The 16,355-nt window shown below is 35.6% G+C and overlaps 1 protein-coding gene across 2 annotated transcripts in view; it reads left to right on the top strand.

Moving 5' to 3' along the window:
* LOC5572370 (nitric oxide synthase) overlaps positions 1–16,355 on the top strand; it is a 445,274-nt gene that overhangs the window by 248,976 nt on the left and 179,943 nt on the right. For both annotated transcript variants that reach the window (XM_021847903.1, XM_021847904.1), the window contains one exon: positions 4,715–4,851. In XM_021847903.1, coding sequence (XP_021703595.1) covers positions 4,715–4,851 — 137 coding nt within the window. The remainder of the gene's footprint in view (positions 1–4,714; positions 4,852–16,355) is intronic.

The raw sequence follows: 16,355 nt of genomic DNA, 5'->3' as shown, positions 1-16,355 counted from the left end.
TACACGTTTCGTTCGAACTGTGTACCATGAGTAAGCCAAGCACAGCATTAATAATCAAAAACGATTTCCATTCAGGAAGCGACACCAGGAATCCGTTGAAATTTGCGATAAAGTCACCGAATCTTTTTTGACATTTCTATGCATGCGCTCGATAATGTTTTTATTTCGTTTTGCGGACTGTTCAGTAAAAGCATATCCTGAACCGATAATTCAGTAATTATTTTTACTGACTTTTTCTTTTTACTGATGAGTTCCAGTAAATTCAAACATTTACGATACACTCAGCAATTTCAATTACTGTATTCAGTAAAAATTGAAAATGTGTACTGAATAACAGTAAACTTCAATAAAATAAGCTGATAAGTCGGTAAACTTTACATTTTACAGTCGAGAACCGTAAAATAAATTACCGAACTGAGAAACGAAAATTGAGTGTGTAGAGTCCGCGGCTACAAAGCAAAGCCATGCTGAAGGTGTCTGGGTTCGAATCCCGGTCGGTCCAGGATCTTTTCGTAATGGAAATTTCCTTGACTTCCCTGGGCATAGAGTATCATCATACCTGCCACACGAGATACGAATGCGAAAATGGCAACTTTGGCAAAGAAAGCTCTCAGTTAACAACTGTGGAAGTGCTCATAAGAACACTACGCTGAGAAGCAGGCTCTGTCCTAGTGAGGACGTAATACCAAGAAGAAGAAGAAGAACATATACGATGGGTATTACAGGGTATTACCACAGTCAAACAGACGTAACACTCAAATTATTTTCACCGTACAGCGATATAGAGCTCAATTCTAATATTTGGTAGTTGGCCGATGGCTCACTCGTGGTGGTCCTGGTGGTCGTATAGATTTTGTTCGAGTTTGACATTTGCGCGCTACCGCCACCTAGTTGCCGGTTGACTAAACATAGTATGTAGTTTTAGTATTGGGCGTTATTGTTCGGGTGACTTTGTTTTAAATTGATATTTGCTCTAGCTATTACGTCTGTTTGTCTGTGGTATTACGAAAGTTGATGAGTGATAATTGGAGATATTTGTTATAGTGTCGACGGTAAAAGTGTGGTAATTATGTTACAGTGGCTGGTGAAATGAAATGGGAAAATGGGGATGACGTATTCATAAAACTATTTTGTTCTTCATTTCAACCATTTTAGTGGCATTCCAGGTCTTACAAAAAAAAAAACTTTTGGTGATAATGCGAATATTTGTAATAAAAGCAACATGAATCTTACTTTTGTTACACTAAACTGCTAGCTTATCAGGATGTTGAGATACATAAGAATGAAGAGACTTTTTTTACTAGCACCCAGTGTCATAAAAAATCAGTCGAAGTTTCCCGATCAGTGTAAAAACGAACAAAACAAAGTCCGCTAGAACGTACCAATCTGACTATGAGAGCGAATGCGAAGAGACAGAGAGTGGGTGCAGCACGCGCATACATTCAGTTTCACCCACTGTTGGTGTCATTTCAATATTCAATTTCATTGAGAATTTAATAAAAAAATATGAATGATTCTAATATTATTGGTACAAGAAAACGGCAATGTGATGCCTCCAGTTTTGCACACACTTAGATTTGATTACCGAAATCGGTAAAATTTTACTGGGTTTTTGAACAGCAGAGTTAACTCAGTAAAAATTATTGCTACCGAAAACTCCGTAAAGCTATAGATTCATGCACTGTCAAACAATGCTGATTTTGTCAGTAGTTTTTGCTGCACATACAATGCTGTCCTTTTCGGTGAAATTGGTTTGTTTACAATAATTTGCTGAGTTTCTCGGCTTATTAAATGCAACCCAGTATGCCTAATAATCGTTTTGCCTCTTAGATTTATTGAATTGTGCATTTCATCAACCATCAATTCCGTCCAAGCACTTTCTTGGCGGATCTTTGCAACAACAAATACGTATGCCAGCTCCTCATGGTGGGATTCAACAAAAGGTACCAAAAATTTGGTTTGCGTAGCAGAACAGGATTACTGACGATCGCAGAATCTCAAAAAGATTCGTTCACTCGATTATTTCTAGGAATGTGTTGGATCGCGATGGAATTTGAGAAGGAATTACAGGAAACATAACAATTGGTAACGGAAAGATTCGCTCCTGCTCCTGCAACGATTTGATCATTTGAGTGAAATCCAATCATTTGTTCGAGCGCAAAACGATTTTCATTTTCTGTAATATCTGATAGTCGGGAGCTTAATAATCTTACAATGTACCTACCATGAGTAAGCCAAGCACAGCATTAATAATCAAAAACGATTTCCATTCAGGAAGCGACACCAGGAATCCGTTGAAATTTGCGATAAAGTCACCGAATCTTTTTTGACATTTCTATGCATGCGCTCGATAATGTTTTTATTTCGTTTTGCGGACTGTTCAGTAAAAGCATATCCTGAACCGATAATTCAGTAATTATTTTTACTGACTTTTTCTTTTTACTGATGAGTTCCAGTAAATTCAAACATTTACGATACACTCAGCAATTTCAATTACTGTATTCAGTAAAAGTTGAAAATGTGTACTGAATAACAGTAAACTTGAACAAAATAAGCTGATAAGTCGGTAAACTTTACATTTTACAGTCGAGAACCGTAAAATAAATTACCGAACTGAGAAACGAAAATTGAGTGTGCAATTTGTAAATGCGGATGTTTTGTGGCGTATTATGATGAAAATGATTTTTTTTTCACAGGCGAAATTGAACTTCCTGCCACCGAATGTCAGTAGGTGCATGAGAATCAGCGTAGAAAAAGTAATTGAAAACTGAATGCACGCTCTATCAGATTTGTGCATGTATTGTCAAACAAACATTCACACCAAGAAGAAATCAACGATGACAGATCGTACTGAGGTTCGGCGTTGTTGACTGCATATTGAAATATGCAGATACTGCTAGCACCACCAAGTGGATGAATTCCCGATCATTTTGAACAATTTTGCCAAAGACACCAACAAGCTTCTACATTTATTCATTCTTCAAATTCAAAATATCAATACTATTTGCCAACTATTGGATGAATTCCCAATCAGGTTTGTCACTATCGGATAGCCCTTGATTTACTGAACAACTGTGTCAAAGACACCAATCTTTGCTTATCATGATCTCGAGATACGAGAGATTTATAAAACATTTGTTATTAGTGCCTTCTAGTGGATGGATGTCCACAAACCTGCAAGCTCATCTGAATATCGAAAAATCTCACTAATTCCTTCTAGCGGATGGATTTCCAATCAGGTTTATTTTTGCCATTTACTGCCCATAGCTGTATAACAGTCACATTCGACATTTTTGACAAATTGGAGTTATTACCATGGAGAGTCATCAAATGATAAATACTTTCGATCTACTAACTGAAATCTGTGAGATTGTTCTAGAAAATTCGAAAAAACTACCAAGTTGTTTGGTCACATTGGTAATTATAACCGCATAACAGTCACATTGAGATTATAAATGAGTCTCGTTATGTAATGGTAATGGAATTTCTATCACAATCATTTTCTAACTATTCACCTAGTATGCGATATGAGTTGTACAAAATATCAGCCTCAAATAATCACTTTTGAGTTCCTGCTAATTTTTAAATTTTTGTTTCCTCCCATACTGCCATGAAATACACACTTGGTATTCAATTTACTCAATGCCTACTTTTGTCGAATGTTACAAATATGCAGTTATGGGCAGTATAGCCCTTGAACAACTTTGCTAAGGACACCAACCTTCTAGCTCACCAGGTTCTTGAGATATTCGTTTAATGGATGCGTTGGCTTATATTGGTACCCAAGACTGACCTCGAACTAGAGAATCATCACTTTTTCCGATGTATAAAATAAATTGGCAGACGTTAAAACTGTGTTGCAATTGACTGCCATTTCCTGATAATGTGATGACATATTTCAGCAAAACATTTTAACCAAATCGTCATACAAAAACCTAGGTATCGGAATTTGAGACAAAACGGTATTACTTTGTCATATGACTGTGTTCTACTGAGTACGAAATGTTTCATGCTAATTTACTATTTCAAACGGTGTAATCCACTATGGGTATAGTTGGCGCTATGGCGAAACTTTTCTGAGAGCGGTATTAGATTCAGCAGTCCCAAATTAACTGGATAATTTAATCTGATATCTGGACAAGCAAAAATGTTAATTTTGTTCTGCTGCGTAATTATTTTCTTCAGCAGTCTGAAAAGAAGGATCATACAACTTTATATAAACACTGAGTGGTAAATTTTAATCCAAAAACGATTTTGAAAGATCTATGAGGGTTTTATGAAGCAATTAGTCGAAAAACTACTGAAAAGGTTTGGTAATGTTTTTCAATTTATTAACAACATTGTAATTTTCAAAACTTTATAACTTATGCAAATGCATTTCTTTGTAATAGTGTAATGAAAAATTTCTAAAGAAATTCAGGTATTAAATCCTAAAAAATTGAAGAAAACTCGAGAGGAAACATATTTGTGAAGATTTCTGCCACTTCACACCTAATTATTCCCTTTCGTACCTTTTGCAACAACATATCCAACGCAAAAGAAAGAAACAGAATCGCCACATATTGCTACCGTCAGCAGCGGAACGACTGTGTCACCCACCCGAAGACGGTTCATTTTTCAAATCACGTGTTGTTGAGTGCAACTGTCATCATGACGCCAAAATGGACCTGCACTAAATCATTTCTCTGTTCTCCTTCCCCCGTGTGTCCAACAGGTGATGCATTGCTCCAGGGAGGTCTGCATGGGTAGCGTGATGCTTCCGAACATCGTCGGAACCGAACCAAGAAAACCGGATATCGTACTGCAGCACGCCAAGGAGTTCCTGGATCAGTACTATTCGTCCATTAGAAGGTGAGTCCTGTACCTGAGCTTGACCCGAGCAGCAGAACACGGCAAACGAATAGCATATCATAGTATTAAAATTAAATATCAGCATTCTGTGGTTTGCTCCTCATTAATCAATATCATAAAATTCCATCGATAGTCCTGCGCAATAATAATCTGAATTATTCTGGTGATGAACTTATAGTAAAATTTTCAAAAATTCATCACACTTGATCTTAAAAAATAAACTGATCTCAAAACTAAAAAGAATAGCTTATCAGAAGCTAATTCTGTTATGATACCTAGAAAAAAGGGCTTCAGTAAGTATACTTACTTTCTCATCAAAAAATATGTCGAGGCATCATACCTAAGATTGATACGTGATAATTATTGGTTCGCTATTTTCTTTGGATAGGGAATTGCGTGTGTTTGAAGTGAGTGAATAGTTCATTAAGCTCACTGCTTAACTGTAACCCAAGCAAAACCAACCATTACGATACGCATATAATCGTTTCAAGCCGTTTCTACAATAAGTATGTAACTGTAGGACAGAAAGCACCTACAGGCAGCTTTCCAACCGGAATCAAGAGTAGATTCGTCCCATTTCCCCTGCCCACGGGCGGATTTGCTCGTCATCTGACTTCTCGTTGCTCTTTATCCCTTGTCAGATTTTCCTGTCCCCATATCCCACATCCAGAGGGGCATGGGCGTACCCAGGATTTTGTTATGGGAAAGCAAATGACATTATTTAACAATTTCTCACAGAGATGAAATTTTCAATACTTTTTACATACTCTTTAAACAATTGTTTTGTGCTTTTGTAAGATTTTATTTTTAGGCATTTCTCCACGAAATTTAGAACTTTAAGACATACAAAAAGAATTTTGTTTTTACCCTTTCATTCCCATTTGTTCTCCACGAATTCTTCAATGCATTTTATCTCCTTCTTCAGATATTGCACTCTTCCAAGTATTTCAACGATTTTTTTTTTAAATATTATCAAGAATATCTTTCATAATTCATTGGACATAAAGATTTGCATACTGAGAATATATTTTCAGACATTTTTTCTGATAGAGTAGAGTTGGGAAAACAGGCCGAGTGGAGCAATAGTTTAATTTTGACATGTATAGTTAAATTTAATACAAATGTTGTGAGTTTAAAAATTCGAATGTTGTTCAAAAAAACTGTCACATAAACAATGCAGATATTGATTGAGATTGGGTAAAATAATGGCTATTTGTTATTTTAAACGTATTGATTGTAATTTTCGATTACATTTCTATAGCATGGAACAACACAAACATGAAAGCTTCTTCCATTTTGTATGTAAGGGCGTAATTAGATCTATCGTAAAGATGCTTTGAGGTGTATTAGTTTTAGCATAAATATCTGGAAAGCGAATCTGGTCCATAGTGGGGCAAAAGTTCAAATCAGGAAACGAGGCAAAAGTTTAAGCCATATCATATATAAGAAACTGAGGTGTACATATACAGAGCCCGTTCGATTTTGGCAATAGCTAAAGATTTTTATATTGTCTGAATCGAACCAGTCCAAAATCTAACGATTGTTTTTATTACAACGTTTATCACCGTAATAATGCCCACGAATCAAATTTACCTTTTTTGAACATGGTAAGCCTCAAATAGGTCCAGAAAAATTGAGATCAACAGGATTGGTGACTGACCCATTATCCTTGTTTTTATGTATGTATTTCCGTTTGGCCAAAATCGAACAAAAAGTTGCCAAAAACGAACCGTGCTAATATCGAACGGGTACTGCAGTAATTTCTCGATTATATCACGGATTCACAAAATTTGTGTGTGATGCACTGAAGCTTGATAATGAAACAATATTTGCTTGTCATACAATTCTCAATTAAATCTGACTAAAACATTTCTGAAATCGAGTGCATCGAAATAAAATCTCATTGGAAATTTTTCATATAGAGAAGAATTGATTGTTTTAGGATTATCATTCAATGTAAAATGTATGAAAATCATATAATTATTGTGGCGTGATATAATCGGAAAGAAAACAGTGCTAAAATCATGCGTCATTATATGTATAAAGTGCGATATAATTGAGCAGTGATATAATCGAGAAACTACTGTTTTATCCGGTGGTAGGTCATTTGGCATTAAGTCGTTTGGCATAAAGCCGGTTGGCATGAAGCCGTTTGGCATAATGTCGTTTGGCATAACGGTCGTTTGTCATAATGGTCGTTTGGCATAATGAGTCTGAAACCAAGAATTTCTTAAGATGAGATTCCTATTTTCGTTTCTATTCAATCTTTCTGATGACATCAGGCTTGTTGTGGAGTAAATAATTGACAATAATTGATACAAAATGTCACTTGATTCTACAATCATATGCTCTTGAATAAACTCAAGCATATTAGGAAAGTTATTGTCAATAATATTTTATAATTTATGCAGAAATTACCCTTCTTTCAAATATTAATTCTTCTTTTGAGTTTCGCTATTGGAATATTCTTTTGCACTGAAGATTTTGATATATTTAGCAGTAATTTACCCTTCTTTCAATCATTGGATTTTTTTAAATATGATGTAACCAAATTATAGGCATTAAAACTGTTGATTTTAAATTGAAACAAATTTCACCTTCTTTTATACATAGGCTGTTCTTTTAAGATTTCTATATTTTGTTGTTCCCAACTGACAAAATGGCGGCAATTGATAACATTGATCTGTTAAAGTTATCAGCGAAAAGAGAAATCAATTACTGCAGTTACTTTGGTGGGTTGTGCTACTTTTCCCGTAAAGTCGGTTCCCCGAATGCCGTTATCCCGAACGCCAGTATCCCGAATACCAGTTCTCCGAATATCCCGCTTCAACAAAACGTCCACTTCCCCGAAAAGTTTGCGGCACTCATACTTGTCGTAACTTTAAACATTTCGGGGTGGTGAACGAACTGTCAATCTGATATGCACCCTTCTTTATTTAATTGGCAATTCTTTCGAGTCTTACCGTCCTCAATAGTTTTGCCAACATGTGTATAGCCAAGAATGACAGAATACCTGCTTCTTTTGATTGCTTATCGTTCTTGCTCGTTCACCTTCCAGCCACTAAAGACTATTAAAACACCTATTTACATTGCATCACTTTTCGGAGAAACGAGTCATTCTTGGAACTGGCATTCGGGGAACCGACATTCAGAGAAACGACATTCTGGGAAAAGTAGGACAAGGGCTATGATTCTGAACGCAATTTTTGATGTCTTATCATTTTATTATGCCGCAATAGTTTTTGGCGTCCAACATTCTATTGATTTAATCATAAATTTTGCCTTCTTCTTAAAATAGGTTGTTTTTTATATTTATACTGTTTTAAATTTTATTATTTAGTCAGATGTGCTGTTAGAATATTAATTATTTTAGAAGCTGTAAATATTCAACATATTTTTTTGCAAACACAAGACCTCCTTTCAAGATATGCTGGAAAAATATAATTTCAATCACAAATTTTCCCTCCTTTCGATAATAGACAGTGGTTTTGATGTAAACTTTCAAAATTAAAATTTAAATTGAATCGTTCAAAAGTTTTGCCATATCTATTTTCTTTCAAAAATGTGTTGTTCATTTGAGTTATGTTGTGAGAAGATATTTAGTGTTAGAGCCTTAAACATTTTAAACGAGAAATAATCTGCTCTCGTATATAGGCTATTTTTGCATTATGCTGCAATAATAGATCTTTGGATAAGAGCTTTTAATATTTTGCAAATAAAGTTTTCCTTCTTCTACCAAGTAATTTTCATCAAGTGTTACGTACAAACTGGGACAGAGCTTGATCTGAAGCAAAATATGTGCGTTCCCTTTACTAATAACTGCGAACTTTCTTTGCCAATTTACTTTTATCAAATATGTATATCGCAACAACTCAACGATACTTTTTGTTCTGGGATGGGGAGAAAATTATTATTCCGAAAAGATCTTCCACCAGACCCGTCACGAGTTTTATTTAGTAATGCTCTCTAATGTCACTACAATTTTTGACATTCATAGCTTGGATTATCTCTGAACGACCACCACGCTTATTGAGAAACTACGAAAAAATTTTGCAATGGGATCAGTGGTGTTGATCTCGGTAAAAGCTTGGAAAATGCCGATATTCATTCTAGCTCAATAATTATGCCAAACGACGTGATGCCAAACGACTTGATGCCAAACGGCTTTATGCCAAACGACTTTATGCCAAACGCGGTACAATCGTTTTATCCCTATGCTGAACGAAATATGCGAAAAAGTAATTAATATTTTATAATTTATCATAGTTTTATGGAAAACTACTATTTAAGAGTATAATACAATTAACCAACTTCGGAAAATTACTGCATTACTCCATGGCTTCTAAAAAATATTTCTGTCAAATATTGATATTTTATGTTTCAATCAGCGAATTTTTGCTCTATACTTTTTACAAGTAGATTCTTAAGGGAAAAATCTCGTTTAACGAAATGATTCAATTTACGAACCAATTTAATTTACGAACCCCCGATCTAGTTTGTAAATTGAGGTTACAGAGCATTTACTTCTCTTAAACCTTTTTTTAAACACTGATTATTCCATCAAGCTTGTTATACTTTTGAGATTCTACCATGAATCATTCCATATATCCCTCATCGGATCCCTTCCGAAGGATTTTTCTGAAGATTTTATTTGAAATGTATTCAAAGATTTATACAAAAGTTAGTACATCTATACCTCTAAGAACAACTTTTAGAATTTGTTTGGGATCCTTACTGAGATTCTTCGAGAACATACTCCAGTAGTCCAGATAAATCTCCCAGATAACAAAAATCCTACCGAAAATTCATTTTAAAAATATATTGAGGGATGACTTTAGAATCTCTTTTTAAATACTAACAGTATTTTTTTCCAGAAGCTCTTCTTGTGATTCCTTGAAGCATTCTTTCAGAAATTATATCAGAAGTACATGCGGAGATTACTTCATGATTTTCCTAAGAACCCTCGTATATATTCTTAGGAGTTTTTTTATTATGTTTAACCTCAACGTAATTAGCTCTTCAAGTCTGCGCGAGTATCAAAGTCCGCGTACTGAATACTTTATCAATTATGTTTATGTTTTGTCTAATCGGCGTTGCTTCTTTCAGACAGCAATAGTATTGGAAGGGTGGAGTTCTTGTCGGTACAATTGACGAAGAGTTTATGGTTGAGAAGAGTTACGAATCAAATCAATAACCATACGTTTATGAAGAATATATGCCACGTTGACTCCTTATTTATGATTAAAAATGTCTTCTAAAATTGCTTCAAATCCAATTATCACAATGATGATATACGAACTAGCATTCTCCAAGAGGAAATATTTTAAGAAATTTCTGTCTTTGAATCTCAATAAAAACTTTAAATATTTATATAATTGTGAATTGTTTCTAGGGACTGTAACTCCTCGAGTAATTTCTGGCAGAATCCGAAAAATGCACGTCTGGAAACATATTCAAGCACCATTCCCTTTCCATCAATATGTTGAGAATAACAGATTGGTTTACTGAAGAAATTTCCAAGGTGTTACTTCAAAATATTCATGACAGGCTCCTGGAAGAATCCGTTTAGTAATCTTTGCAGGGATTCAGAAACTAATTATTAACCCATATCCGCCCAGCGTCCTAAAAATAGGACAGAAGCCCCGAACGCCCAGCGTCCTATAAATAGGACAGTACTTGTAGTGCAAATATCTTGAAAATAAAGAGATTTAGGAGAAAACTGTCTTCTGCAAAGTTGATCACAGGACTGTTGACTTCCACTTGGTAACTATTTTAATTCAGAATTAACTCACCAGGTGGCGCACTGACGCCAACAAATGTTGCATATATAAGCAACATATGGAAACTTTATTTGCTTATATCTTAGTCCAGTTATGAGGTACAAAAATGGTGTCTTCGACAAAGTTGAACAACTAAATAATATCTATTCGCATAGAACCTTATAAATTCGGAAAACACTTCTAAGATGGCGCTAGTGAGCCAAAACTTTATTTGCTTATATCTTAGTCCAGTTATGATGTACAAAATAGGTGTCTTCGATAAAGTTGATCAACTAAGTATGAACTATTCGCCTAAAACTGTATAAGTTCGGAAAACACTCAAAAGATGGCGCTAATGGACGAACATGTTGATTGTTTATATCTCAGTTCAGTGATGATATACAACGTTGGTGTCTTTGACAAATGTGTTTAACTGAATTAAATCTAGTCATCCGAAAACTTACTAGTTCGGAAAACACTCACTAGATGACGCTAGTGAGCAGAGATTTTATTTGCTTGTATCTCAGTCCAGTTATTAGATACCAAATTGGTGTCCTCGACAAAGTTGATCAACTTTTCAACAAAGAGACCTATTCGCCTAGAACTTTTTTAGTACGGAATACACTCAAAAGATGGCTAGTGATTGAACATTTTAATTGTTTATATCTCAATCCAAAAATGAGATACAACATTAGTGTCTTCGACAAATGTGACAAATGTGTTCAACTGAATGAGATCTATTCGCCCGGAAGCTTATTAGTTAGGAAAACATTCACTAGATGGCGCTAGTCGGCAAATATTTTATTTTATTTTTATATATCAGTCCAGCGTTGAGATTCGAAATTGGTGTCTTCGACAAAAGTGATCAACTAAATGGGATTCGCCCAGAAACATAGTAGTTTGGAAAACTCTCCCAAGGTGGCGCTAGTAGACAAACATATTATTTGCTTATATCTTAATCCAGTGATTGGATACAAAGTTAGTATTTTTGACAAAGTTGAAGAACTAAATGAGATCTATTTGCCTACAAACTTATTACTTCGTAAATCACCTAAATGGCACTACTGGGCACACATTTTATTCATTTATATATCAGTCCACTGATTAAATCCAAGCTATTCGCCTAAAACCAACTTAGTGCGCTAGTCGGCATATTGAAGTCCAGTGATGAAAAATTTGGTATCTTCAAAAACGATAATCAACTAAAGGAGATATTTTCGCAAAAAAAAACATATTAGCTGGGAATTGCTTTTATGTGCGAAACATCAAGGAAACAATCCACAAGAAATTGGTCTGCTTAGATCAAAACAATGGATACTTACTATCGAGTCGAGCAACAATCGCTTATTTCGGATGCAATGCTCCTTACATTTTTAGATGAACCTTGACACCATTTATTGAAGGCTTAAAAATGAAATCACATGTTTTCTAGCCTTCGAATGAAGAAAATGATCTTTTGAAGGAAGTGAAGAATGAAAAAAAACCGACAAATTGACTTATCCATCCATCAACTGAACTCCAAGGGTGAAGGGCGGCTATCAAATGAGAGGAAAATTGAATAGCCGCCAACCTTAGTCGAGAACCAGTTTTATGGCTTAACGGGGAAAAGTAAAAAATATTATTCGCAAAATTACAGGCAATGCATGCGCTTGAAAGATATTGTTTGCGAGCAGTTATATACTACGCGATACTGCAGTGCGTTGTTGCTAATTTAATCAGAAAATTCTACTAAATTCCCAAAATGAATGTTCTGGAGAAAATTGATTACGCTTACGGTCGTAATTTTGTGTGGTTGTTTGCTTTTAACCAGCGACACGTTGAGGTAGCAGTAAAGAGCCTCCCTTGCTGAACTCACTCGTTCCAAGAATTGGGACATTTTACCGGGCACACTTCCGTATGGTCCCCAGGTATTCTGGCCCGCTCTAGTGTCAAAAATCTTGGACCACCACGTGGATTCGGTTCTATCGGTGGATAAGACCATATGCATCAGTGATGCAGAACTTCAACGTTATAGACGAATCATGTTGGCTTCAAATATTCACGTCTGTAAAGCATTTAAAAGGAGTCCAAAATTTGACTGTCATTGGACTGAAGGACTAACTTTTGATTAGCACTAACGAAATTTTGATATTGCCAAATATATATCTCGATCGCTGTCAGATTCAAGCCACATTGTATACTAATAACTTGACCCAGATAAAATATGTTGATAGTTATGTTTCCATTATCAGCTGACAAGTTTTATAGAATCCTTTTGAATACTATTCTGAAACATCTGTAGGTTTTTTTATAAACAAAATATTTAACGTAAGATTTTATTTTGATTTTGGTATAAAGGGTGTAAGTGTGCATAATTGTACATGTACATGTATGGAAATGTATGTATGTCTGTATCTTACTTACGTGGTAGAGCAGAAAATTGAATTGAAGTCACTAAATGATTTAGTTCTGGCATGCATCTTTCGCCTCTGGAATTTTTATTCTTTATGTTGCATTTTCTTTATCAGGGTACGTCCATAAATCACGTCACGCAAAGTTTTGCCATATTCATCCTCCCCAATTTTCCTTTATATCACACTTTTTGTATGGATTTCATTTTATATATGGGTAGTCTCATTTCCTTGTTTTTTTTGTTTTCATGAACGCAGAAGTTAACCTGAATTCGATTTCAGCTCAATAATCACGTGGTCCTTTTTCGCAAAGTGCACCTCTTTCGGAAGAATTAGATGCCCATCCAAACACAACGCTTTCTATATATATCTAATGCCTAGCCCGAGAGCGCATTGTTTTTTTAGGTATAGGAACAGCACACTACACTAGCCAGCAATTGCGCTGGCTGAGGTTTTTATTGTGTGGGCTTCCAATAAGGCAATCCATGAGACAGCTGCGATCAGCTGGTTTTTTGTTTACCATGTGCTTTTGACGTTTTGCGGTCGGAGTGACTGTTCGATTACAAAGGAAAATGTTAAGCTCCGATAACACTAGTATGTTTTGTTTACTCTTTCATTTCAATTGCATTCACACTTTTAGCTGTCAGTCCTATCGCGGAAAGTCCTCATGGAAAGCCTTATGGGTCGCGACGTTCTTAAACGACCGGTTACGGAACATGAGTCTGTTGATCGATTATTGAGCTTAAATCGAATTCAGGTTAACTTCTGCGTTCATGAGTCCTCTCATGGCGTAGTGGTAACGCGCCCCAACTAGAGATCGGGGAGTCGTGAGTTCGATTCTCACTGAGAAGACGTGTAACTTTTTCGCAAATCTTCACATCAATTTGTCCATCTAATCCAATTGCAAATTATATGTAATGTTTAGCTTTTCGGTAGTTGTTAAACTTCAACTCGGCTGGTTAGCCGTAAACCATGATTCATAATTAAAAACAAGTAAAACAATGGTCTTTATTTTCACAGTTCTTACAACTGACAGTGGGCGATATTCACTTATCGCCCGGGACATCCTGGCTACGAAGAACACTGTTTATCGATATATGGTTGTCATGGGCCTGGTTTATCCTCACTTTGACAACACAATAAAGATTGCCAAATCGCTTGCCCTCAGATTTTATATTTCCCTCTAGCATACTAATACTCAACTGCTTGTGATACTTAAAAACGAAATGATGCGGTTCATTCGAGCCAGCTTTACGCTTCAATATTATCGATCCCGTGCATAGGATCGTCTACTTTCCACAACAGAATATTTTTTAAATTACATTGATTATCAATTTTCTAAAACTGACACTCTTCTGATGTTTAAAAATACCTAGGACAGGACGTGACAGCTCAGCTGCGACTGCCCTGTTGTTTTGACCTGATTACCTCAACGACATAGAATCCATATAATTTAAATTCTGAGGATCATAATTTGGTGTTATTTGAGCAGATATCATTCAATTAGTGCAGTGTAGGGTGCAATCTATTTTAGGAATCAGATTTATATTCAACATTAGCAATATTTTTTTTAAATGAGCTTAATTTAAATTATAATGATTCCAATCACGATCCTTATTTCCAAAAGAATTTAAGGGACACGTTTGGCTCAGCAACATCAAATACAAGTAGATTTGATATAAAAAGGTATCATGAAAAAAATTTAAAACTTTTAGTGACAACTGTAGTTTTTAACTAGCATCACGGCTGGGATACCAACAAAGTGCCCGGTTGCAATTCAACTCAACGATATTGAAGTAGGCCTTTGCCAAAATGACCAATGAGAAGTGGTCTTTTTTAACAGGTAATTGGTTTCAATTTTGCACTTTGACCTGGCACGTCTTGTCTTAGAAAAACACCAACGGGCATCGTTGTTTGTTTTCTTCAACTACTTTTGTGCCATCTTCATTGGTACAACCAGGGAGGGAGGCACAGATACTACACACGAAATAAGAAACAACACTTTTCCAAACTGCAAGATAACTGCAGCTCATCAAAGACAATCAAGGAAGGCTTGAGGAAAATTGCTGATTTTCATTTGTTGTGCACCTTCGATCTTTGGGGATAAACATGTGAAAATAGCCAGTGTTTTGTACATTTCATTTTCAATTTTATTGGAAAAGTGTAAAAAGATGTGTGTTTCAATACTTTATATTCAATCAAAATAAAAGGTGGTACCTTAACATTGTTTTTGGATGGATTGAATTTTAAACGATTGTTGTCAGCTTTGATAAAATGCAATAATATGTATTGATGAATTACGCGCTTTTACCATGTTTGTCCACTCTTTAAGATCTGGGCTCCCAGTGACAGTTCATGACAGCAAAATCTCGGCTCACCTTCATGTACAGAAATCTTGTATCGATTTCTCCTATTTTTTACCAATCAGTTGGCGAAATGTTGACGAAAAATAATATTGAGGTATTTTCCAACCGATTTGACCTACTGGAATAGCTCCAGATCGGTTGACATTTCCAAAAATTCCAATGGTTCTCGAAAAACCTAGACAGGTCCTAAAGTCCTGACCCAATTTTAGTACTGAACGCTTAAATTAAGGCCAGAAATAGCGTTAGGTGATTTTAAATCGATGTTCCGAAAATCGATGTTTTCACTCCGATTAATCGACTTTTGAATTAATATTTGGAGCTCCTAAAATTGGATGAATCGATTTTTTCATTCGATTCAGTTTATTGAAATCGATGAATATTTCTCATGAGTTTACGAAAAGCAAACCCAATTTTGAATCAGTCATAAAGTATTTTATCTGTTTTATTGAATTTTAATAATGATTTAATTAATCAGCATTCTGAAATTTCGTCCATTTGTTGGACGGATACAGATTAAATTTGCTTGGAGGTAGCCCTAGTGTAATTCCTTGTCTCGAACTCTTTAGAGATACTCATAATATAATCTATTGGTTCATACGACACCCATTTGGCTGCAAACATTGTACATAAAATTGAACATATTCGCTTATGTTCAATAATAACAACAAAAGAGTGTCGGCGAATGTAACATGCGGAGACACACAGTGATCGACACCAAACAGAGCTTTTTTCTTCTCTTCCTCACTATCTTTTTTTTCTCTTCCTCACTATCTTCAACGAATGAATATAAAAGTCATGCGTATAGTGTGGATGTGGGCGCATTCAAGGAATAAAATTATGGCTCGTGTCCATAGAATTCTCCAAAGCTGGCTGGAGGCAACCCCCGGCAACCTTCTTGATGCGCCCATGTAGAAAGGGAATACCAAGGGACACAACGGATGTTAGAGTACGTGTATCACACACAACTCTCCCACTAAGCAGTAAAGCAC

This window comes from Aedes aegypti, chromosome 2 (assembly GCF_002204515.2).
Source record: "Aedes aegypti strain LVP_AGWG chromosome 2, AaegL5.0 Primary Assembly, whole genome shotgun sequence".
NCBI lineage: Eukaryota > Metazoa > Arthropoda > Insecta > Diptera > Culicidae > Aedes > Aedes aegypti.
This window is presented reverse-complemented; position numbering and strand designations above follow the sequence as displayed.